We start from the raw sequence: 26,242 nt of genomic DNA, 5'->3' as shown, positions 1-26,242 counted from the left end.
CCAGCTCCTGGTTTCATTGATCTATTATTCTTTTAGTTGCTCTAATCTTTATTATTTTTATTCTTTTACTGGCTTTGAGCTTCGTTGGTTCTTCTTTTTCTAGTTCCTTTTGGTGTAAGGTTAAGTTGTTTATTTGAGATTTTTCTTCTTTCTTTAGGTATACCTGTATTGCTATAAACGTTCCACTTGAATAGCTTTTGCTACATCTCAAAGATTTGAGATTGTTGTATTTTCGTTTATCTCCATGTATTCTTTCATTTCCTCTGTGATTTCTTAGTTGATCCATTCATTGTTTAATGATGCATTATTTAGTTTCCATGTAATTGTGTGCTTTCCCATTTTTTTTCTTGTCTTTGATTTCTAGTTCCATACTGTTGTGGTTGGAAAAGATGCATGATATAATTTCAGTCTTTCTGAATTTATTGAGACTTATTCTGTAGCCTAATGTGATCTATTCTGGAGAATGTTCCACGTATACTTGAAAGAATGTGTATTCCATTGTTTGGGGATGAATGTACCTCTTAGAAGTGGTGCTAAAATCTAGGTAAGATCTGAAATCCCCAGTGCCTCTACATTGTACAATGCATTGATTGAGCAAGACTTTAGAGCATGCATATGAAACAGACCCTGTTCTTAGTTATGATAAGGTGTCTACATTGACATTTCTGAACAAAAATCAGTGGTATTAAAGCAAAAATATTTCATGAAGCAGGTACTAAAAAACTTACATAGGCACCTCTTTAATGATGTAAAGAGATGGATTCTATACACACATATGTTGAAATTACACTAGAGAGAGACTGCCTATCAAAGTAAGGGATATTAGAACTTAAAATTTCAGAAAAAGAGCACCTTTGAATAATACATTGTTTGGCATGAATTTGTAGTCATAGGTTGTCAAGTAAAATGGAGATGAAGGACAATTGGAACTAAGGAAGAAAATCTTATACTTTTTCTTTTTTACCCAGTATTTTTCAGCTTTAAAAGCTTTTTATTATTATTATTTTATTTTTTAAAAGATTTACTTATTTATTTTAGAGAGAGACAGAGCATGCAAGTGGAGGGAAGAGCAGAGAGAGAGAATCTCAAGCAGACTCCCTACTGAGCGTGGAACCTGACAGGGGGCTTGATCCCACGACCCACGAGATCACAACCTGAGCTGAAATCACAAGTCAGATGCTTAACTGACCTAGCTACCCAAGCATCCCTTAAGAGCTTTTTAAACATTGCTTAGGTAACCCTTTTCATGTGCAGTTTGAAAAAATGTTCTTCAGCTAATTTCGATAATCCCTCCTGGGTATTGCTATCTTAGTAGTAGGCATTGAAAATAATAGATTAAGTCTAATTCCCTTTTATACAATGCATGTATATTTAGAATAAATGTAGACATTTTAAATTAAACAATATATATTACAGACTAAAATACACATATGGCCTGTTGAGAAAAGAAAATAAAACCGTTCAAGTTGCAGTTATAAACCAGTAACAAGTTACTGTTACCACAACACCCAAACAATCTTTTAAAAACATAAGTGAGTTTTTATGGTTTTAAAATATCCTATGTTATCATTCCCTCCCATAGTTTCCTAACCCACTCAGGCTACAAGACCCTGTATGATCTGACCTCTGCTAGTCCATCCAGCCTTATTTCCTGTCTCTCTCTCTCTCTGGTTCCGTGTGCTGTAGCTGATTTAGCTGACCTATCCATTTTTTGAACATGCCAAACTTATTTCACAGCTTTTGCCTTTGGTCTTTCTTTAGTCTGGAAGGCTCTACTGTTTTATCTCATATGAGTGTCTTTCAGTCTCCATTTAAGTCTCAGCTCAGAAAGATCGTACCTGATAAGTGCATCTAAATCTTCACCCTCCAGCACACACTGTCTGTCCAACTGTCCTGTTTTAGTCAGAGTATGTATCTAAAAACACTTATTTATATTGTTTGTTGATTCTCTTCTCCTTGTTACCACTAGGGCAGAGTTGCTGTCATTCCTTTGTATCCTGAGAGGCGAGTGACTGACTGTGACTGGTACATAATAGCCTTGACTTTGTATTTATTTTGTTATTGAAAGAAATAAGTGTACAGTGAGATGAAAGTTCAGGGAGAGGGTTCTGAAAAGTTTTCCCAGATTGGAATGGGGTTGGGGGGTGGTGGTGATAACCTAAGAAGAGACAGGAAAGAGACCTACTACTGAGTTGTGTATAAATACAAAGTAACTACACACATACGTACAGCTAATAGAGACTAAGGAGACAAAATTGGTAATACTGAAACTGATTTTTTTTATTTTTCTATAATTAATACCTGGACGTATCTATTCACTTCTATTTCTTTTTTCTAAAATGGGGACTAAATTTGTTAACTTAATAAAGCCAAAGACTCTGTAAACTGTCAGTGTATGGTCTGCGAAGACTATCTGCACCAAAATCATATTTAGTTCCTATTAATGTAGATCCCTGTGTCCTATTTTGAATTGAAACTCAGGAATCTGCTGGTTGTGGCAAGTTTAGCAAGTAAATATTTTACACTCTGAAACTTTAGAATCCACACTTCCAGACCTACTCTTGAGGCATGTAGACTCCATTTCTCATGCCACCCTTAAATTAAAAACTGCACAAATTAGTTGGGCATTAAAATAGGGGTTTATTTTTCTCTGGTAAATTACTATATCTCCTTTAGGTTTTTCCTTTCTTAGTCTCTATTAAAACCCAAAGTGGTAACTTCTATTTAGACAATTTTATGATTTTCATAATCTTGCTATACATGCTTAGAAACCCACAATAGATTTTGGTTACAATGAAGGAGCTTTTTCTCTGCCAAATAAATGGTAGGCTTAATGTTATTTATTACTGTTGTTTCCCTTTAATCTCTACTTTGGTCTGTTTCATCCTGTGATACCCACACTATTCCAAGTCAGTTTCTCATCACTCTGCTTTACTGTGAGAGAGACATAATTCCAGAAATGATGATTACTGTTAGTTGACTTATTGAAGCGTGTGTCTCTGGAGGAGGCATTACGTTTGCTAGTTTAGAACAGTTAACACAGGGTACCATTGTAAGGAGAGTATAACAACAGGAATGACTGTCTTCACTCATATGCATTTTATTTCATTTAAATCAAATTTCAGAAAGCACAAAGGAAAGAGTACTAATTTGCAATCTAGAACTCTCACTTCAACTTGGCTTCTTTTTGTAGAAGTGTATTATTGTCTTTCATGCCCCAAACTCATTAGTCATGACAGGCTGTATTTCTATTAAAACCATAATTTGGGGGGCACCTGGTGTCTCAGTGGTTCAGCATCTGCCTTTGGCTCATGTCGTGATCCCTGGGTCCTGGAATTGAGTCCTGCATCAGGCTCCCTACAGGGAGCCTGCTTCTCCCTCTGCCTATGTCTTTGTCTCTCTCTCTGTGTCTCTTATTAATAAATAAATAAAAAAAAGAAAAAAAATATTAAAAATAAATAAATAAATAAAATCTCTTTTTTAAAAAAGGCCATGACTTTTGTAATTCATTGCTTTTGTAGTTTATTGCTGCTATTTTGTTCTTTATCAATAAAACCTACTGAAATGTTCTTATGTAATTTTGGATTGTACTCAGTCTTACTGCTTTATCATGTCAGTATTTCTCCTTTTCAGTTTCATTGGCAGAATTTTAACTTTCCCATTGTTTATATAGCTATTTAGTCATAAATCATCTCATAATTTTTCCTTCTTTTTATCCACTACTATTGTCTGTTCTGGAGTTTGTTTGTTTGTTTTTTTAAGATTTATTTATTTGAGTGGGGAGGGGAAGAGGGAGAAAGAACCTCAAGCAGACTTCCCACTGAGTGCGGAGCCCCACTCGAGGCTCAATCTCTGACCCTGAGATCATGACATGAGCTAAAATCAAGAGTCTGAGCCTTAACCAACTGAGCCACCCAGGCACCCCTACTACTGTCTGTTCTTTAAACACAAAACTAGTTTTTTAATGTGATGTAATATCACTTTGTACCAATTTTAGATTTTCTTTTTCCTATATAGCCTTAAATGCTCCAGAAATTAATATCTCTCTCTATTATATTATCTGTCTTTTCTGGAATGAAATATAAAAAATTAAATTCCTTGCTAAATCAGCCCCTAAGTCTTTTGCTACTTATTTTCTCTTCTCTCTGGCACTTTTTTTTTTTCCAGTACTTGTTACATATGGAATTACTTGCTTTCATATTAGTCATGTGTCTACTCTACCAACACTAGAGTTTAAGTCCCTTGAAGGCAAGGACTCTGTCTTAGATACCATTGTTGTCAACACCTAGAAAGGTGTGTTTGGCATGTTATATGTAAATATTTGGTTAAACATAAGAAAGAAGACTAAAGCTCAATATTGAACTTCAATGTCTGTATCCCTTATCATAATTGGAATTATTTTGTAAATTGCTCTTTTTAATCTGTCAGAGATTTTGAAGCATGGCAATCATGAAAAGATCATATGAAAAGATATATACTATATCAGTGTTTCTAATGTTCTGTACATGACAAAGCCTGTACTTTTTATTGGAGAATTCCTTTCAGATAAGTTAATTGGATCTGTTTGTTGAATAATTGCCCTTAAAACATGTGACTTTTCTTCCCTTTTTTCTAAAATGACATATTTAGATGGAAATATCACTTGAAAATTAAAAGAGCATACCTCTTACTGAAGTTTGAATTTTTCAAAAAATAAAGTCTTGCTAAAAACTTGTCTTTACCCAGAAACCAAGGAAGAAAGCTATGGAAAGTTCTAGCAACAGTGATAGTGATTCGGGTACATCATCAGACACCTCAAGTGAAGGCATTAGTAGTAGTGATTCAGATGATCTAGAGGAAGATGAAGAAGAAGAAGATCAAAGTATTGAAGAAAGTGAAGATGATGATTCTGATTCAGAGAGTGAAGCACAACATAAAAGTAACAACCAGGTATAAGTAGTTTCATTGGCAGTATCCACACATTCTTCCTACTTAGGAATTAACTGGTTTATCTTGACTCTCAAAATCTATAAAGTTTAAAGGTAATCATATCTTTAGTTCTTAACATTTGCACAAGAAAGGAGATAGAGAAACATTTTTAAAGGGACATTTGGTATATTTTTTAGTGAGCTTTATGTAACTGTCATTAGCACTTTTTAAAGTACCCTTTTCTCTCCAACTGCTTGACGTTCTTTGTTTTAATAGATATTGAGAAGTCACCTTGTTATTTTTCTCTACAGGTGCTATTACATGGTATGTCAGACCCAAAAGCAGATGGACAGAAAGCAACTGAAAAAGCCCAGGAAAAAAGAATACACCAGCCATTACCTCTTGTGTCTGAATCCCAGACTCACTCATCATTCCAGTCCCAGCAGAAGCAGCCTCAGGTTATGTCACAGCAGCTTCCATTTATTTTCCAAAGCTCTCAGGCAAAGGAGGAATCTGTGAACAAACATACAAGTGTAATACAGTCTACGGGATTGGTGTCCAATGTGAAACCTTTATCTTTGGTAAATCAAGCCAAAAAGGAAACTTACATGAAACTCATAGTTCCTTCTCCTGATGTACTTAAAGCAGGGAATAAAAATACCTCTGAAGAATCTAGTCCTTTGACCAGTGAAATGCGATCCAAACGGGTAAGTTAAAAATTATTTAGGGTCAGCCTGGGTGGCTTAGCGGTTTAGCGCTGCCTTCGGCCCAGGGCCTGATCCTGGAGACCTGGGATCAAGTCCCACGTCAGGCTCCTTGCTTGGAGCCTGCTTCTCCTTCTGCCTGTGTCTCTGCCTCTCTCTCTCTCTCTCTCTCTCTCTCTCTCTCTGATGAATAAATAAACAAATAAAATCTTTTAAAAAATTATTTATAGAAGAATTTTAGTATTAGAAAAAGAGCTTTTATATAGTCTTACAATACACAAGTTTAAATTAAATTCTTCTCTTATTTTCATACCTTATTAGTTACCAAGAATAGAATATACACATCAGAACTAGATTTCTCTGATTTTATATTTACACATACATCTGCTTAATATATTCTTGGCAACACGATCATGTCATTTTTTTCCTGAAGTATAATGCTTTAGCAGTAAGGGGAGAAATACATTTGAATAAGATATACACCACAATTACTTTTGTTTAAGATCAATGTCCTTTTTCCCCCTAATACCAATATATTCTTTTTTAAAGAAATAAAAGAGTAATTTACCTCTGTAGTCATATAACAATTACAAGCATAAAAATCCTGCATGAAGAATCATTTGCCTTTGCTATTTTTATTATTTTTTAAGAATCTTTTCAAAGATTGATTAATTTATTTATTTTAGGAGAGGAAGTGCACATGCTTGAATGTGGTGGGGGAGAGGCAGAGGCGAATCTCAGACTCCCAGCTGAGTGCAGGGCTTGGAGCCTGACACGCTCATCTCACAACCCAAGAGATAATGACCTGAGTGGCAACTAAGAGTCTGTCGCTTAACTGCTGAGTCACCCAGGCAGTACACTCATTTTTTTAAAGAATTTTTTAAAGATTTATTTATTTATCTATTTATTTATTTATCTATTTATTTATTATTTATTATTTATTTATTTAGAGAAAGAGAGTTCCTTTGCCATTTTTAACAAACTATATGAAATACAAAACATTTTGAATAACTTTTATTAATGCAAATACCAGAACCACTAATCAGAGAATCTTTTTCATCTTTATTGTCTTGGTATTGATTTTGTATTGCTATATAATCCACATTCATATGTCTAGTAGAATTCCAGTAATTAAATGATCAGTGCCTTTTATTCTAGAACCAATCCAGAGTAGAGAAAAAAAATATTGTGTTTGAACATAGTATCCTATCTTTTGATTACAAAAATTATCATTAGGCCTCCTCATCATTAGATAACACTTGTACAGCTCCTGCAGTTTGCCAGCTATTCCTTTAAGTACTGAACATGCATTTACTCATTGGACACTAGCAACTGTAAGTGTTACTAATATTATAATGCCCATTTATAGACAATCAAATTGAGGTTCAAAAAACTTAAATAACTCCCCCAGGATCACACTGCTAGTTAGTGATAAAGTTGGAGTTCACATCTGGGCAGTGTAGCACTAGAATCCTCATTCTTAAACACTGTGATATGCTGCCTTTCTTTCTTAAAAAAGTTAGTATTCTTGTCCATTAACCCTTATTTTACTGTAAATAATTTAAGAACAAGGTCAGAGTAAAAAAGACTGGAATAAATCAGGCTGTTTTGAGAATTAAGTGAGTAATTCTCAAGCTTAAGTATATATTAGAATTAATTGGACAATTTTTAAAAAAGAACACCTCAGGACAGCTAAATCAGGATCTCATGTGTTGAGACTGAGGTATTGCATATATTAAAATCTTCCAAATGTGTAGCCAGAATTGAGAATCCCTGATCTGAATGGAATGACCAATGGTATAATACCATTCATATGATAACTTGTAATGTACTGCTCAGTCATAAGGAGGTATTGTTATTGGCATCACATTATTGACTCTCCATGTGTAAATTAGGCAAACTACAAATTACATTGTTTGGGTTATTTCCACTTTGAGATAAATTATACAACACATCAGGAGTTATTTGCATTTTGAAAGGTTTCTTAATTTTTCAACGAGTTTCTTAAATGTTTCTTATTTAAAGAATTTTATATGACTGCCTATTAGAAAGTCACTTATTGAACAATTGCTTAGTAATTGTAACCAACCTAGACTTCCTACACATATGATCTTATGTAATTTTAGCAAAATTGTGTGAGGTAAAGAAACTAAAGCTTAAAGAGACTAAGTCACTTGTTAACATCATAGAACAAGTAAAGAGCAGATGGATTTTTAAACCAAGGTCATTTCTTTTTGAAAAGCAGGAGACACTAAGGCTTTTGCCCAGGAAACTAACATAGCAAAGGCTTAAATTAAGATGAAATTGGCATCAGCATATAGCATATATTGGGAGAAATGATGGTATATGGCTTAAGTTTGAGCAATATCTTGATGAAAGAATCCAAAAGACATAGAGATATGGCTGACTTGGAAGAAAGAAAAGTAAAAGATGTTTTTAGTGTTTCAAATTTAGATTACTGAGACACTAGGAACAAAAATAACGAAAGGAGGGAGTGAAGAAACCTGTATTTTGAGGGGAGAAAGACTAATGGAATTTTAAATATATTATGTCTAGCCAAGATTCAGCAACCAGCTTGTAGTCATCACTACCACTAATTTTAAGCACTTGTGTATCATGATTTAAATTTGTATCTGAGCAGCCATTGTCAGATATGGAAGGCAATAAAAGTAATCTTTGTTTTTATGGTACATTGTTTTGTATTTTAACTTATATTTCAACAGGAACAATATAAACAGACATTCCCAGCGCAGTTAAAGAAGCAAGAGTCATCCAAGAGTTTGAAGAAGGTTATTGCAGCTTTGTCAAATCCAAAAACAACCTCTAGTTCACCAGCACATCCAAAACAAATGGTAGAAAACAACCACCCTAATCCATTCTTGACAAATGCACTTTTAGGTAATCATCAACCAAACGGAGTTATTCAAAGTGTCATTCAAGAAGCCCCTCTAGCACTTACTACCAAAACTAAAATGCAGAGTAAGATTAACGAAAACATTGCTACTGCAAGTAGCACTCCTTTTTCCTCACCTGTAAATCTGAGTACAAGTGGGAGAAGAACCCCTGGCAATCAGACAACTGTGATACCCTCTGCCTCTCCCATACTGCATACTCAAGGGAAGGAAAAAGTGGTTAGCAATAATGTAAACACAGTAAAAACACAGCACCACCCGCACCCTGCAAAATCTTTAGTGGAACAGTTTAGGGGAACAGACTCAGACATTCCCAGTAGTAAGGATTCTGAAGATTCAAATGAGGATGAAGAAGAAGATGACGAGGAAGAAGATGAGGAAGATGATGAAGATGATGAATCTGATGACAGCCAATCAGGTTATTTTTTATTTTTAAATTTAAAGTATTTATCTAAAAGCTATGTGAACCAAAACATTTTAAGGATACTCTTAGTTCACAGACTTAGTCATTGTCATTCACTGTGTTTCACACAGCTATGTGCTTTCCATAGTGAGCTGGTAAAGTATTAGAGTGATTGAGATTGGAAATCCTAAGTTAAACTCTCAGCTTTGTTATTCATTTAATATTAAACAAATAAAAACTTGAAATGAATATAAATGATGCATGAATGAAGAAATAACTTCACAAATTTGCTTAATTTTCATTTAATTCATTACCACTCATTTATCCTTTCTTTTTCATCTCTTCTACTTATTGAAATATGTCAGTAGATATTTTGAATGAAGAAGGTAAAATTATAGTCAGTCATTTAGAAAGTACCAAAAACCTAAATCCCTGTGACTATCTATTAGCAACACAGAATTTATTTAATAACGAGTACTCTTTGAGTTTATTTTTATTTGCTTTCTAGTTTTGCTTGTTTTTTTTAAAAAAAAACTTCTTTCCATTTTTCTTCCCCTTTAACTCTCCTCATTGTTCCACAGAAGATTGAAAGCATAAAATATAAGATAGCATAAATTTGATATACAAAGGTGCTCACTTCAGCAGCACATATACAAAGGTGAAATACATATTATAAAAATATTTGAATTTGTAACTGATCAGCCATAAGTCCAATGGTAAATTTTCTGGCTACCAATGTGAATAAGCAAATACAGTCAGTTATACAACTTAAAGTGTCTAAGATAGAAACAATGCTTATGGTAAGAACAACTTGTTCCCGTAATATTTTTTCCTGGGATTCCCGTAAACAATTTTGCATGATTGAGTTTGAATATCGTTATTAATAACTTTCAAAGAAAATTTTTTTTAATTTTTTTATTTTATTTTATTTATTTATGATAGGCACACAGTGAGAGAGAGAGAGAGAGAGAGAGAGAGAGAGAGAGGCAGAGACATAGGCAGAGGGAGAAGCAGGCTCCATGCACCGGGAGCCCAACGTGGGACTCGATCCCGGGTCTCCAGGATCGCGCCCTGGGCCAAAGGCAGGCGCTAAACCACTGCGCCACCCAGGGATCCCCTCAAAGACAATTTTTATAACAAATTGCAACATAGGCAGATGGTACTACACAAAACACAATTCCACAAAAGCTGTTATTCTGAGAACCTTTAAGGTACATTCCAAGTATTAGGTCTGTGTTTATCAGGTTTAATCCAGGAATAGGTATTACCTGTCTATAGAAAGAGCTGGATTTATAGTACTATATTTCTAGACCAAAACTTAACTTATTAAACCATTAAATAATCCCACATAATTCTGTACCCTGGTCTTTTGTGAAGCCTAAGAAGCCTGATGAAGTCTTGTACCTAAATAGAATAAACTGCAGTCAGAAAAGCCAAGAATTTCTCAGAAAATGGTTTTCTTTTACCTCAAAGCCTAGATGAAAAAATGATGGTAGTTCCAGACTTCTTTTCCTCATACTGAACCTAATATACTTCTTAAGCTATTGGAATCTATTAATTTAATCAATTCCATTCCCTCTATACCTTAGTTCTCTATTAAATTAAGAGTGATTTTGAAACCATTCAGCAGAACTCAGCATGTGAATAGTGTCATGTGAGAAGAACTGTTTTATGATTAAAGTGTTGAGTAAAACAGATACTTTTTTTTTTTAAGAATTTTGAGAATTTGTAGTCTGCATACATTGTACTCAGCTTGTAAGATAGTAATTTTTACATGAACTCTTCAGGAATGTTGATCAGTTGAGTTCAATCACAGATGCTGATTCCTAAACTATTCCATTTAGATACAAACTGCAAATGTTGGTGATTATCTAGTTATAATATACAAATGCTTCTTTTACTTCCCAGAATCAGATAGTAATTCAGAATCAGATACAGAAGGATCAGAAGAAGATGATGATGATGATAAAGACCAAGATGAATCAGATAGTGATACTGAAGGAGAGAAAACTTCAATGAAACTGAATAAAACAACTTCCTCTGTCAAAAGCCCTTCCATGAGTCTCACAGCTCACTCAACACCTCGTAACCTCCACATAGCAAAAGCCCCAGGCTCTGCTCCTGCTGCCTTATGTTCTGAATCCCAGTCACCTGCTTTTCTTGGCACACCTTCTTCCACACTTACTTCAAGTCCACACTCTGGTACCTACACTTTATTTTATTATTGTAAAGTACAAGTCAAACCATAGCAAGAATTCTTATTTATACAGTGTTCTGGGGATGATCTCTTTGGAATCAGGTGTTACAGCCAGATTAGAGGCTGGCTGAGAAAGGTCAGCATGGATTTTCAAAGGATCTGACCCATTGCCATTTTTTATTATGTGCTTCCAATTTAAGAACCTGATTGATGACAGCTCTTGATTTTGAATATTTTCCTGCTTTTGTGTTCAGTTTATGCTTCTAGAATTTAGAATCTGACTAACAGTTGGACTTTTTTGTACTTTATAAAAATGAGCTCACTTGGTTACTTGAGATACAATTGCATATTTGCCCAACACTTTGCCAAAGGTCATTTGTGTTAGTGAGAAGCATTATTATTTCATTAATGTGCCACATCTTTTTTTTTTCTATTTGACCTTTTATAAACTTCTAGAAGTCTTCATTAAAAGTTTTTACATTAAAAAAAAAGTTTTTACATTAATATTCCAAAAGGACTTTTTATTTCTGTTGCAAGAGCTAAGGAAATCTAGAAGTGTATAGTAAAATATCATGTTGCTCTACTTATTTCACTCTTTTCTTAGAAATGTCTAGTTTTGCATTCAATTGCCACAGACCTGTATAATATTCTACTAATTTAAGATATACATATTTGCGTTTGTCAAACTTGGCCATTGACTATGAAGAATTTTATGTACAATCATAATCCTATTCCTTTGTACTTTAGGTTAAAAGATGTAGTAATAGTTTTGGCTATGGATTTATATGAACAGAGGAGTTAAATTATTTTTAAGTGTATGAGCCAGCTGTTGAAATTTTTCAGCATCTTAAAACTCATATTCTCAAAGAAAACAACTGTACCTGGTTTTCTGAAAGCTCTATCTACAATTTTCCTCCTACTTCTTTAGCTATTTCTTTACATACAAAATGAGAGGAAAGCTATGTATTTTTACCTCCCATTGTATTTTATTTACAAAGGCTAGTTATTCTGTAATGCAGACTGAAGAAGACGGAAAAAGATCCTCTGTACAGTGTGTTTTGTTGCAAACCATCTAAAAGTAACCTACAAGTTGTAGAAACACCTTAAGTAAATCAAGTCATTAAGATATATTCTTTAAAGAAAAGTCTGAAAACTATCAAAAAATTGTCCTCTATATAAACTAATCCTTTATGTTAACGGGCTGAATTTTCTCGAAGGCACTTCCAAACGAAGAAGAGTAACAGATGAGCGTGAGCTACGTATTCCTTTGGAATATGGGTATGCAAAATAAGACTTCTCTTTTTGCTTTTCCTCTGCATATTTATGCATGTTTGATTTCTCACTCTTAGCTATTCATAAAAGAATTGAATATACTGCGTAGTATTTATTAGAGCAGAAGAGCTAGAGCAAAGGACAAAGAAGTTGATCTATCAGCAAACTGAAATTAAGGCTAACGGCAGAGTTTAGGTGTGGCAGAGCTGGGATGGACTCAACGTAGGCCAGTGGGACTGTGATTGGAAAAAAATGCAAGGGAAAATCCTTTGACAGAGGCCAGGGCAGAGACACAATTAGGAGTAAGAGAGGTTTGGGGGAAGATGGAATGAAAGGACAGTAATAGCCACTGTAGGCAAAACTGGGGGACTTGAGCAGAGTTTGGCTAAAATGGCTTCATTGGAAATGAGAAGTTTTACGCTCCAAGTACATGATCCTGAAGGAGCAGAGAGCCGGGTTTATGGTACTCTTTTCACTTAGCTTCTCAGATATAAAAAATTCATACACATTGACACATGTTACTGAATTTGTCCAAATACCCAAAGTAATACTAGTTATGATTTCTAAGAAATTTAACAGAGTTTGATATTTGTAGCTTGAGTCTGATTAATTTTTAATGGAATTACTTAGCTAAAAATCTTACTAATTTTAGTGATAAATGTACCTAAGTTGTATGATTAGGGATTTATATTTATTTATATTTTTCATGTTATCTAAAAAGCATATGTTCTTAAGTTTTTTTTAAAAAAAATAAAGAGCTTTCCTAAAACTAAATATGTTATAACCCTCATTTCTGTTATGTGTAGCTGGCAAAGAGAGACAAGAATAAGAAACTTTGGAGGGCGCCTTCAAGGAGAAGTAGCATATTATGCTCCATGTGGAAAGAAACTTAGGCAATACCCTGAAGTAATAAAGGTACATACTTTTCACCAAATAATATACATTTGGTGCCTGTTAAGCATGTTTATGGAAAAAAGGTGCTCTTCTTTCTCAGATAAAGTTCCTTGATACAAAATATTGTCTTGTATGGGACTAATGTACTTAACCTAAATTGATCTTCTCTAAATCCATAGCCCCTTGATAGAATATGCAAATCATTAGTGTCCTGAAGAAAGCTCTACATCAAAGCTGGGTTGTAATTATTAAAACCTGAAGTGGAAAAATATGTGATTTTTTCAGTATCTCAGCAGAAATGGAATAATGGATATCTCAAGGGACAATTTCAGCTTCAGTGCAAAAATAAGAGTGGGTGACTTCTATGAAGCCAGAGATGGACCGCAGGTATCCATTTTTTAAAAAGTATAGTCTTTAAACCAGAAAGTAGTACCATAACCTAAATGAAATAAATTTCACTGCACTCCAGAGCATTGCCTTTTGTTAGTTAATTCATACAGCTATACATATAATTTTGTGGTTAACACTCACCAAAGCCTCAATTTACAATATTCCAGTAACAAGGAGCTTTGAACTAATAGCTGTCTTTTTTAATTTTTTTAAGTCAACATTTTCCTGTTTATTAATTTTGTCAACAATTTTACAGTTTATACAGGTGTAAAGTATCTGCATGTTCACGTGAAATATAAGAAAATATTAGTTCCCTGAAAGGTAAACTAATTTAAAGGTAAATTAATTTGAATAGGAAAAAATATGTTGTTAGAAGTCAGTCCAAAAAGGAATAAATATGCCATAGTTCTTTGGAAGGATCTTGTCCATCTGATTATGCCATGCTACGTGATCCATTTTCACAAGTGAGGTAATTTGGGGTGGGGGGAAGGTCCCTTAATTTTAGGTGAGTGGAATTTCTCCTTTTTACAGAGACTTAATTTTTCAGTTAATTATATACATATCAGAAAATATTACCACAACTTCCTTTTTGCCTGTGGGTTAAGTACACAACCTTACCAATCAGCACAAAGAATCCACCAGAGACATTTCATTTCCTATATGTTTTCTTTATGGTTTTGCTTTTGTTTCTTACTTGGATTCAACTGCGTATGCTTATTATTCCCTTTATCAGCCCCACTGAAAGAGGTCCTAGTTAAGGAGTGAGGAGACCTAGATTCTTGTTAACCTATGAAGTAGTTTTGTGATTTGAAACATCAAAATAATGCCACATTTTTCCTCAATTTCCTTGTCTGCAAAATAAAACAAAGACAATAATAATTTTACTTTAGGATTATGGTGAGGTTAAAATGAGATCATTTGCATGAAAATGTTTCAAAAGGTTAAATTGCTCAGCCAACTGAAGTTGTTGATATTTTCTTTCTTGATTGAATCTTTCTCCCTTATGGCCCATTCTAATGCACAGAAATAAATTTTTTCCAGTAATATTTCTAGTGTGAATAAGCAGGTTTTTCCATCCTGTCTTTCCCGCTAATTTTATAATTCTAGAAAAAAAAAAAAAAAAAAAGGCCTTCCTAATTCTACAGGTTTCTTTTGAGACCTCAAAGGTAAGGGAATTTTCTAAGAATACAGTTTCAACCAAGCAGAGACATAACTAGAACTCAAGGTTTCTAACAGTGTTCTTTTACATTCATCATATAACCTATTTTCATTATTGGCTATGACTTTTTAAGGAACAAGTTATGTCCAGGTCTGCTTGTTTCCTGGTAATTCAGAATACCAAAATTTATTTCTCTGAGGCTTAGCTTCTTTACTGAAATATATTCTAGGAGTTTTCTCTTTTTATTTTTTACACTTAAAAAAATGTTTAAACTTAGACTAAATCTGCTGCCAAACAGATTTTCAGAATTTTATTGTTATTTTAACTACTTATATATATACTAGATCAGTCTCTTATCACGAAAAATATTAGAAGACAATAATAATTTTACTTAAAAATTCTAATCATTTTTTAATTGTTTGGCTCATGGTATCAAATCCTTATTTATGCCAAAGATATCCTTGTATTTTTAAGCTTAGTAGATTTTTGTTCTGAGAGGAAAGCTAATTGCTGTTCAATACATAAAGGATTTTTAGTTTTGTATCAGTGATAATTAGACTTAATCTATAAAGCCTCATTAGGCAAAGTAAAATGTTCTTTGACATCCATTCACTTTTTATTAAACATAATCAGTGTTTTCTAAATGTGTATTGCTTTGTTGAGAGATCAATTCATCAAGGAAATATGATGAATTAATAAATCCAGAATATGTTAAGCAGCCAACATTTCAGCAGACTGCTGAGGGAAAATATTAGAGTACTTCTGTCAGTTAAAAAAATTAGTAAGTTGGATTCGTTTCAGGATATTTTGAGAGAACAATAATTAAAGGTAAGTAATCCCAAAAAAGTTCAGTTAACTCATTAGAAATCCATATAGTACATATAATTCTAGATCCATATATATTTCCATATGTAGCATGATGAATATGTATAAGCATATAGTTAATTAGAAATGTGTATAATTATGTAATAATTTTATATGAAAATGAACAAAGATTATATATTTTTGTTAGGGTAACTATGATTTGTGATCATTTGATTGGCCCTAAATTTTGTAGAAGATGTAAAATATAGTTTGGCCTAGCCACTGTCACTATGCAGAAATTACCTGTATGTGTTTATAATATGTCTGCCTTTATACAAATTATGGAAAGGGAATGATGACTATATAGATACTGAAAAACAAAACTGCATATTGAAGGATTGGGAAGAAATGCATCAAAATTTTAATGATAGATGTAATGGTTGGTGGTACAATTGATCATTTTTTTCTTTCTACTTGCAAGTTTCACATTTTCTATAATTTGCTTGTATTACATACAATGCAAAAAACAATTTCCTATTAAAAAATAAATATTTTTACCTCTTCTAATAAAGCTAAGCATTCAGTTTTCCAAATGTATGGAGGTTGTACATAATGATTTCAAATATTACTGCTACAGTTTTCCAAGCGTCATTTATCTATTCTGGGTGATTGATAGCAAATGAAATGCTGTATTTGCAGATTCGTTACTATTCTTAGTCACTTTCCTAATGAAGCATTTGCATTGGAAAATATATTTTCTCCATCACATTTTTCCTTTATCTCTTAAAATTATCAAGAATAACCAATATTAGTTCTGTAAGTTCTAATTTTGTTCAAGGTATTTCAAAAATTTCAACAGTGGTATTGCAAAGGTCTGTATTTTACAAATTTAGGAAATGGTAATTTCTACAAGAATTAATTCTAGTCTGCAGTAGAGAACCATGGTTGGGCATCCCTGGGTGGCTCAGTGGTTTAGCACCTGCCTTTGGCCCAGGGCATGATCCTGGAGTACTGGGATCGAGTCCCACATCGGGCTCCTTGCATGGAGCCTGCTTTTCCCTGTGCCTGTGTCTCGGCCTCTCTCTCTCTCTGAATAAATAAATAAAATCTTTTTTTTTTTTGAAAGAGAGAGAACCATGGTTATTCTTATGTTATTTTTCAATCAAGATATTTCTGAGCTGAAGATAGATCATATATATATATTTATTAACAGCAAACATTTGAAAATATTGACTAACTTTGCATATAATATAGCAAGATGAGAGGTATGAGAGCTTATATTTATTTGAAATTTAAGTAAATCATCACTAAAGGACAACAATCTAATTTCTTTTAAAAAATAAGAAAGAGGGATCCCTCGGTGGCTCAGCGGTTTGGTGCCTGCCTTTGGCTCAGGGCGTGATCCTGGAGTCCCGGGATCGAGTCCCACGTCAGGTTCCTTGCATGGAGCCTGTTTCTCCCTCTGCCTGTGTCTCTGCCTCTCTTTCTCTCTGTCTCTCATGAATAAACAAATAAAATCTTTAAAAAAATAAGAAAGAAAAGCCCCTTAATTCAGGTAAATAGAGTTGACATAAGAAATAGTTCTTATGTCTGTATTCATTTTTCATTTTCAGTGATTATTTCAGTCTATTCATTTTCAGTGTTTATTTATTTCAGTCTACAAATGTGGTAAAGGATTTGTAGAATCAGCTGCTTCTCAGTATCTTCTGATACTTACATGCCAATCACTTCCTATGGGCTTCTATAAAAATTGTGATTTTAGGGACAATAGACTTCATGGAACAAAATGAACCTTCTTATAAGGCCATGCTTTACTGGCTGGCTATATCTTGTAATGAAATTCTGTTAACTATTTTAGTCAGTGAAACCCCTTTGAAAAGAATATAAAGTAAATAGGTTTCTTACAAACTTATGCTTCATCACATTAAAAAGAATTTGTGGAACTGTTTTCATTTTATTTTGGTTTTGGGTTTTAGAATATTAGAAAGTAAGGATGAGCTCAACATAGTTTAGTAAGTATAAAAGTTATATCTATTTTACTTAAATATGATATTTAGGTAAAAAGGTATTCACACTTTTAGGAATGTGTGATGGGTTCAAGATAAATTATTAATGACAAAGATTATATTGAAACATGATAATCTACTTTGAAAAGTATGTTTTGTGAATTATAGAGAAGAAAACATTTAAGCATAAATATAAGCTTATTTTTTCAACCAGTAAATTCACATAGACTAATGAATGTTTACTGTATTCAGGATAGAAAGGTAAAGAAAAAGGAAAGATGCAAAGAAGGAACAAACTAAAAGTGACTTAGAAAATGCTGCCTTTTCTATTTGAGATGTATATTTTTTAGAAAGTTTTTTTTTCTTTTTAATGGCATAAGGCCATGAGAAAAAAAAATTTATAGTTCTTACTGAAAAAAAGCCCTTTTTCTTAGTCATTTAATCAATAAATACTTGTGGCAAATATTTAATGTGCCAGGCATTTTTTTCCCCCAGATAAATTTTCCCTAAAGGTGTTTTCCTTAAAAACTGTGAACACATTTCACTACAGAAATGAACTTGAAAGCCTGGCTTTGAAAAAACAAAACTAGTGTTTGTAAGAAACTGGAGAGTACAAAAGACATAAAAGTTATGATCACTGTCTCAGAGAAGATAAAACACTGAGCACAATTGCTATCCAGCAAAAATCAGGGTTTTGTTAGTAAGGAATATAGGGAGACTTCACAATAAAGCAGACAACACACAGTCTCTGGCAAGATTGTAATGCTGCTAATTATTTCATATAAGAACAAAAGATTGGGAGTCCGCAACCAGGGTTCTAATTCAACTCTGCTGTTAACTGTCATACCTAATGCAACATAGCTGTGGGCATATATGGACACTGAGAATATGAAAGATCAGTACCAGAAATCTATAATACTGAAAATTTATGTCACTAATGTACCAGGTAGGATTTCTGACGGCTAGGCAAGGGGCCTCTACTAGGGGGCCAACTGTATGAATCCAAATGTGGTGCTAAGGAGGTATTTGAAGGTCATGACTCTAAGAAGGTAACCTACTGTGAGTACTAGGAAGCATAGCCAGCATTGTGGAATGATTGTATCATACCACATCTTTCTCAATGTTTTTTTTTTTTTTTTTAAAGATTTTATTTATTTATTCGTGAGAGACACACAGAGAGAGGCAGAGGGAGAAGCAGGCTTCATGCAAGGAGCCCGATGTGGGACTCGATCCCAGGACCCCAGGTTCACGCTCTGGGCCCAAGGCAAGAGCTAAACCGCTGAGCCATCCAGGCGTCTCCTCAATGTTTTGTGGTTTTTTGTTGTTATTGTTTTTAAAAAACCTCAGTGGTTTTTAATAGGGTTTTAAACCCCATCTTCCAGCATAGGCAATCTTACTCTTTCACATCTTTGAAATGCTATTCACTATATGATATTAATAAACTATATGATTACAGTAAATTAAGAACCCCTAATTCTGTAAAGTTCATAGTACATAAAGCTCTCACTACCTATCCTTGGCATCATAAAGTAGCTAAAAATAATCACAATGTTAAATTATGCAATAGGCATAATTCAAGAAAATTTTGATTTTTCTTATGATATTAACTTTAGTGTATTTCTTAAAGTGGGAAGTTCTATCAAAAATATTTGATGCCTTCACTTTGCTTGTGCCCTAAGATTTTTCTTAGACTCCTGGAAGGCTAATTCAGCATCCTATGTTACTTTGAAAAAACTGAGGCCTACTTTTCTAGGCCTTCATTTCCTCGTATGTAATGTGAAGGATATTTATCTTAGGAGGTCTTTAAGATCGATTCCCTTTTAGGTATGACATTCTAAAAGCTTTTTAATGTTCAAATTTTTAGGAAGTAAAGGATTCTGTAAGTATACTTTTTAAAAAAATTTTATCAGAGAGAGAAAGCATGAGCAGGGGGAGGGGCAAGGAGAGAGGGAGCAGGCCCCTCACTGAGTAGGGAGCCCCATACAGGACTAAATCCCAGGACCCTGGGATCATGACCTTAGCTAAAGGCAGAGCCTTAAAAAACTGAGCCATCTTGGCATCCCTCCCTGAAAGTATATTAACAAAGAAAATGTAATGAAAAAGACCAGTTTTGTTTACTTGAGCTGTGGTTACATTTACTGAGAATTATTCAGCCAGAAATAATTTGGGTAAATGATTGATTCACCAAATGACTAACAGACCTAAAATTGTCAGATCAAATACCTTTATCTGATTTAAAGTATTCACCTCAGCTATTTTACTACCAGAGGCAAGGACTAGGATAGAGAAACCGCTCCCATTCCAGAAAAATATGAGTAAAGTTCCTCCATTCACTTATATAACATTGAGCATTGGAAAAGTATTAGACATCTCAAATATTAATGTGGGATATTGATACTTAGTGGCGAAGGCCTGCAAGTCCATGCTGAAATTGCTGTGGCGAAGTCTTGATGATACTAAACTTAAAAATTCAGTAACTTGGCAAATAGATTACTCTGTGAATTGACTTTTGGTGGACTGATATACTTCTTTTACTTATGTACTCTTTACCCCCAAAAGAAATCAGTCTGGAGGTATATAAAATTAAAGAAAATGGAAGCAACAAAGAAAAATAAAGATAAGCCATGATATCAAATTGAAGTAGGAATGAGACTTAAGAATACATTTCATTAAAACCTGAACATGTTGCTGGCAAACCACAGATTGAGCTGTTAGTGAAATATAGTTTCACTATATTTCTATATGAAATAGAATATTTCTATGTCCTAGTTAAATAGACAATTCAGTGGCTATAAGATAAAGTGAAAACAGGCCAATGGCTCATAAGATGTTCAACTATACTTTAGAGTGTCGTTTGTGAAGAGTAATAGAAATGTTGAAATACAAAGTTGTATTTAAATTAAATTTTGTAAAAAAAAAAAAAATTAAATTTCGTATAATTTTTGGTTTTCTGAATATAGAAAATATTTTTAAATTATTCATTTGAAGTAAATGCTTTTTTTTAAAGTTCTATTTAGTATAAGGTATAAAATACCTGAGAGTAAAAAATTTATTTGCAGGCTTTCTCAAGTATTTTTCCATCCTGTATCTTCACTATATTCAGGAAGAAAACCTCATTACCATTTTCCTTTTCCATGTTACCTAGAGACCACTTCAAACTTTAATCACCTTTCTGGTCTCCATTCACACTTCTCTCCTTCACATGCAGGTAGTTTTTCCTCCTTAAAAAAACAATGTTTTTACCTTCCTTTCCAGCTCTAATTCTTTTTTTTTTTTAAGATTTTATTTATTCATGAGAGACACAGAGAGAGAGAGAGAGAGAGAGAGAGAGAGAGGGAGAGAGAGGCAGAGACACAGGCAGAGGGAGAAGCAGGCTCCATGCAGGGAGCCTGATGTGGGACTCCATCCCGCGTCTCCAGGATCAGGCCCTGGGCTGAAGGCGGCGCTAAACTGCTGAGCCACCTGGGCTGCCCTCCAGCTCTAATTCTAAGCCCTAATTCAGACCATCATTATTTTAAGTGAACAGTTCAGACAAGTTCTTGTCCCAAACTCTAAACTCTTTTTCAAATTTATTACTACTTGTCATGTGGTCCTTGAATTACCTGCATTAGAATAGCATGAGGTCTGAGTTAAAAGTCCTGGTCCTTTTGGGGAGAAGATTCTCAATTACCTTTAGAGACTGCTATGCCTTGTACAAAGTAGATATCTCAACAAATGTTTAAGTAGTAGAAACTCTTTATAATACATGCCAGTCTTATATTGTACTTTTATAGTGCACTGCGGTGTATGTTACATGGTGTACTTATTTACTTAATTATTTTGTTCAGTCTTCTGAAGTAAAACATAAATCTTCCCCCCCCACCTCTGAGGTATGTATAGAAATGAAGGTCTTATTGCTAAAGATTGAAATTAGTAACTCTTGAAAGCATTATTACAATGGTAAAATAGACCTGATCTTTCACCATGCCCATCATGTTGATCATCTCCATTCTTTTTGTCCACGTCTTTCAAATCTTAGTTAAGAAAGATTATTTTCAGGAACCGTTTACTGTCTTAGTCTTAGAAACTAAGAAAAAGGGATGCGTGGGTGGCTCATTGGTTGAGCACCTGCCTTGGCTCAGAGCATAATCCTGGGGCCCTGGGATTGAGTCCTGCATCAGGTTCCCCACAGGGAGCCTGCTTCTCCCTAGGCCTATGTCTCTGCCTCTCTCGCTCTCTGTGTCTTTCATGAATAAATCAATAACATCTTTAAAAAAAAAAAAGAAACTAAGAAAAAATAATCAGTAATTTTGATACATAATTTCTGATTGACCAAAAGCTTATAGCATACGAATCAGGTAATATAAGTTGTATTTGCTTTTTCTGAGGAAAAGCTTATTGAGAAAACTCCCCTTTTTTCCTTTACAATAGTTTTGACGACTCAGTGAATTAAAGCTCTAATTTAAGCTTTAGATTTTCCTAACAGTCCATTTCTCATTTTCTAAAATCCAGGAGTCAGAAGACTGTATATGTAGCACAATATATGCAGTTTTCTTAGCAAGTGTTTATAAATGCCAAGGGCAAAAATGTAAATGATAATGTCAGCATATTTGTCTGGTAAATTTTGGGCACCAACATAATCTATCCTTTTTTTGACACAGGTATATTTTCCTAGCTGAATAAAACATAACTATGTAAAAATTATAACTGGATAAAAAGATAAATTGATAAACCCTTTAAATCTTGGCTAAAGTTGACTTTATTATTAATAAGATACCTTAAAAACTAAATGCAGATTCCTTTACAGACTTCTTTTATTAGTCTCTCTTCTACTCCAAGTGTCACAAATGTCACTTTTATATTTTTCAATTTATGTGATGCATGCTGCCTTAGTGCCTAGGAGCATAATAGAAAAATGAAAACCTAAACTAATCAAAAGCTTCCCATACTGGTGAACATAAAATTGTTTTGATGACTTCCTTCTTAGTGGTTTGTGGCATAAAAAAGCAGTTAGTACAATTATTGTTCCTATTGACCTCATTTGAAATATCAGCAAAAAAATTTTACTTTCTACAAAATTTAAAATTATTTTTCACATGAGAAATACTGAAGTGAATTAGTATAAATATTATTTTAAACATATAAATATGGACTATATGCATTACATTTTTTGACAACAATCCTGCTGTGATATAAGTTGCTTTCATAGTTGCATGAATGCAACAACATAAATGAATGTGCTTTCACAGTTGAACATTGTGATCAGTCATTTACCAAGTATAAAAAAAAATCTTAGTAACATCAATTAAGTACATGTAGTGGTTAAGAGCACGGGTTTTAGAGTGAGACAGTCCTGGGTTCAGAATACAGTTCTGGGGATCCCTGGGTGGCTCAGCGGTTTGGCGCCTGCCTTTGGCCCAGGGCGTGATCCTGGAGTCCCAGGATCGAGTCCTGCGTTGGACTCCCGGCATGGAGCCTGCTTCTCCCTCCTCCTGTGTCTCTGCCTCTCTCTCTCTCTCTGTGTCTATCATGAATAATAAATAAATAAATAAATCTTAAAAAAGAACAAAATACAGTTCTGTTCCTTGTTGCCTCTGTACTTCAGGGAATTATTTAACCTTACTGGCTCAGAATTTCCTCAGTTGAAATGTAGGAACAATAAAACCCAGATAGAGCTGTTATGAAGATTAAAGTATATAATATGTTGAAAATGTCTGAAACAAAGCACAGTGCTTGAAATGTGGGTTATAACTATCATCCATTATGGTAGCAAGAGTAGTATTTGTATTTTTTTTGAATGAGATACTCATTCAAAAAATGAATGAGATACTAAGGCCGAGAAATAAGGTAAATATAATAGTATATTTTGATCAACATGTGAGGAATAATAAAAACAAGAGTCAAATTGTATCTAAATACTCAGCAGGATTATTCCTATAATGCAGTAGCATTATGCTGGTGTATGTGTTCCTGCTGGGGGTCTTCCAATGGGAAGTCTCAAATGTATAATATATACCATGTCCCCTATCATCAGCTTTAGAAATTATCATGTGGCCAATTGTTTTATGCCCCCATCTACTTCTACTCTTCCATAATTTGCTGAAGCAAATCTTACACATCTTACTTCATCTGTAAATTTTTCAGTGTGTTTGTATCTCTAGAAGATGAGGACTCTTGTTTCTACAAGAATATCATTATCACACTTTAAAATGATCATTTCTGGATATCATCAAGTGTTAGGCATTGTTCACAGTTTCAGATGTTCCTTAATTGTCATAATCTGGTTTATCTTTTAAATCAATAAATAAAATGTATTTGATACATCTCTTAAGGCTCCTCTAATCTTCGTACAGTTGTTTGTTTTTTTTTAAGTTCTTGAAATATACTTGTTGAACTGAATACTTTGTTGAATTTCATAAAGACTGGATTTCACCGTGTGGTTTAACATACACTAGTTATCTTACTTCTTCTATAAAGTTATAGTAAATAGGTCCAGACTTAATCAAATCTAGGCCTGATTTATTTGGTGGGGGGCAAGATTAATTTATAGATAATGGAGTGAACCTCCATCAGGAGGTTGATGTCTGTCCAGTTGTCTCTATTTCTGATGATTGCCAGCCACTCAAGTTCAGTGCTTAGTTCCATGAATTCATCAGGTATTACACAATGTTGATATTCTGACTCTTATATTCCTTCTTGATTTATTAGCTATAATATGTCTATAAAGAGAAACTTCCTTCCATTATTTAGATAGCTTCATGATTGGTTGAACTGGTAACATATGAAAACAATCTATAGGGATGTCATCACACAACTACTATTTCCAAATATCTGTCAACTTTATCATCATTATAGTTCAGAAATGGTGATTGATATATCTCTATGTGTTTATAGATACATATGTTTATAAATATATGTTAATAGATATAGATCTCTCTATATGTTTAAACTTGATCATTAAAGTAAGGATACCGAAGATATGCCAAAGGCAATGAACAATTATAAATTTAATTAAAAAATAAAATTCCTAAGGTTTGTACCAGCTTTTATAAACTTCAAGATATCCAAATTGACCTAGAATTTTCTGACATGTTGATCACTTTTGTTCACTTTGATTTTAACATATTATTTCTATAAAATGTTAATTAAAAGGGAATGCAGTGGTGTCTTTTGAAAGAAGAAGATGTCATTCCCCGTATCAGGGCAATGGAAGGCCGTAGAGGAAGACCGCCAAATCCCGATAGACAGCGAGCAAGAGAAGAATCCAGGATGAGACGTCGGAAGGGTCGACCTCCAAATGTGGGAAGTACTGAGTTTCTAGATAACACAGATGCCAAATTGCTAAGAAAATTGCAAGCTCAAGGTAAGAAATATATAATATACTGTAATAATCATACTAAAAAAGTCTGTGTATCTCTTAACGTTTTTGACTTATGAATGATACAGTTCTCACTTTCTAAAAAATAGATATTTGTGTTAGAATTAAAGTAAGAAAATAAGGAATCCCACTGGTAACTGGAGTTCTTTGATTAGGTAAGCTCCTTTCAAGAGCCATACTCATAAACACATCATACCCTGTGTGTTTGGAACTACAAATGTGGGGGATAAGCTTTTAAGGCTTGCACAGAAAGGGAATCAACCAGCACTTGGCACATGCCTTAAGGTTGTGCCAACCTTCTGGAAATTCTCATTTTAACAGCTCCCGATTCCTTGAGGTGGTACAAGGGAATAACTCCAAAATATGTGGATCTGTGGAGTAAATTTTCAGTCAGAGAACTCCAATTACTGGTAAGTAACCCCAGTCTTTTTAGTTTGGGTTCTTCTGTAGTCTGGATATATCATATATATTTTCAAAATGGCCAAGTAATAGATTTAAATCAAAAAGTATTTTAAGATCTCTAGAAAGTGTTATGTATAAAGCATAAAGTGCTCATATTAATCTCAATTGTATTATAACTGAAAACTACAATGTAAATTATCAACATGAAGTTCCCATGCCATGTCTGACACAGAGAAAACTGACTAAAATATTTCTGTTATGAGTTATTAATTACAAATGTGAATCCTCTTAAGGCTATCTAAATATACATCAATACCTGTGTTGGTATATAAACATATATATCAATATAAAGGTTTAATAATAAAAACTGACTTAAAAAGCTAGGATTTTTACTTCTCATGGTTTTTTTCTGGAGGAAAAGTTTGGCTTATTTCCCTTTATTGTAAATACCATCATAATTCTTTGTCGCTGCTTTGTTTTTATTATAAAACAGACACCCACACAAAAGCTTATAAAACAGAATGCTTTACAGTAAAGAGACACTCATTCTCTCTCACTATAAAACAAAAGATTCTCATGAGTGGCATCATTATTAACAATTTTTTTTGTAAATCTGTTGAGAAACGTGTACACACACTCCTACATACACACAATATATATATGTACACACACATATTTTTTTCATTTCAAAAATAAATGTACTTATAGTGTACATCCTGTTCAGCTTACTTTTTTCCATTTAATTTGTGTTGAACATCTTCCTGTATCTGCACTTAAAAATCAACCTTACACATTTAATAGCTGAATAGTAAGTAATGCACTGTGTATAGCTCC

At 33.7% G+C, this 26,242-nt stretch overlaps 1 protein-coding gene across 28 annotated transcripts in view; it reads left to right on the top strand.

Moving 5' to 3' along the window:
* Positions 1 to 26,242, top strand: part of BAZ2B (bromodomain adjacent to zinc finger domain 2B) — a 391,511-nt gene that overhangs the window by 288,371 nt on the left and 76,898 nt on the right. For 22 of the 28 annotated variants that reach the window (XM_041721661.1, XM_041721659.1, XM_041721658.1 and 19 more), the window contains 8 exons: positions 4,726 to 4,929; positions 5,220 to 5,615; positions 8,336 to 8,942; positions 10,836 to 11,129; positions 12,342 to 12,402; positions 13,203 to 13,311; positions 13,576 to 13,677; positions 24,781 to 24,991. In XM_041721661.1, coding sequence (XP_041577595.1) covers positions 4,726 to 4,929; positions 5,220 to 5,615; positions 8,336 to 8,942; positions 10,836 to 11,129; positions 12,342 to 12,402; positions 13,203 to 13,311; positions 13,576 to 13,677; positions 24,781 to 24,991 — 1,984 coding nt within the window. The remainder of the gene's footprint in view (positions 1 to 4,725; positions 4,930 to 5,219; positions 5,616 to 8,335; positions 8,943 to 10,835; positions 11,130 to 12,341; positions 12,403 to 13,202; positions 13,312 to 13,575; positions 13,678 to 24,780; positions 24,992 to 26,242) is intronic. The other 6 variants (XM_041721668.1, XM_041721666.1, XM_041721654.1 and 3 more) reach the window with 3 other exon arrangements.

This window comes from Vulpes lagopus, chromosome 11 (assembly GCF_018345385.1).
Source record: "Vulpes lagopus strain Blue_001 chromosome 11, ASM1834538v1, whole genome shotgun sequence".
In the NCBI taxonomy this organism is placed as follows: Eukaryota; Metazoa; Chordata; class Mammalia; order Carnivora; family Canidae; genus Vulpes; species Vulpes lagopus.
The sequence above is the reverse complement of the archived record's forward strand: the minus strand, read 5'-3'. Positions and strand labels throughout refer to the sequence as shown.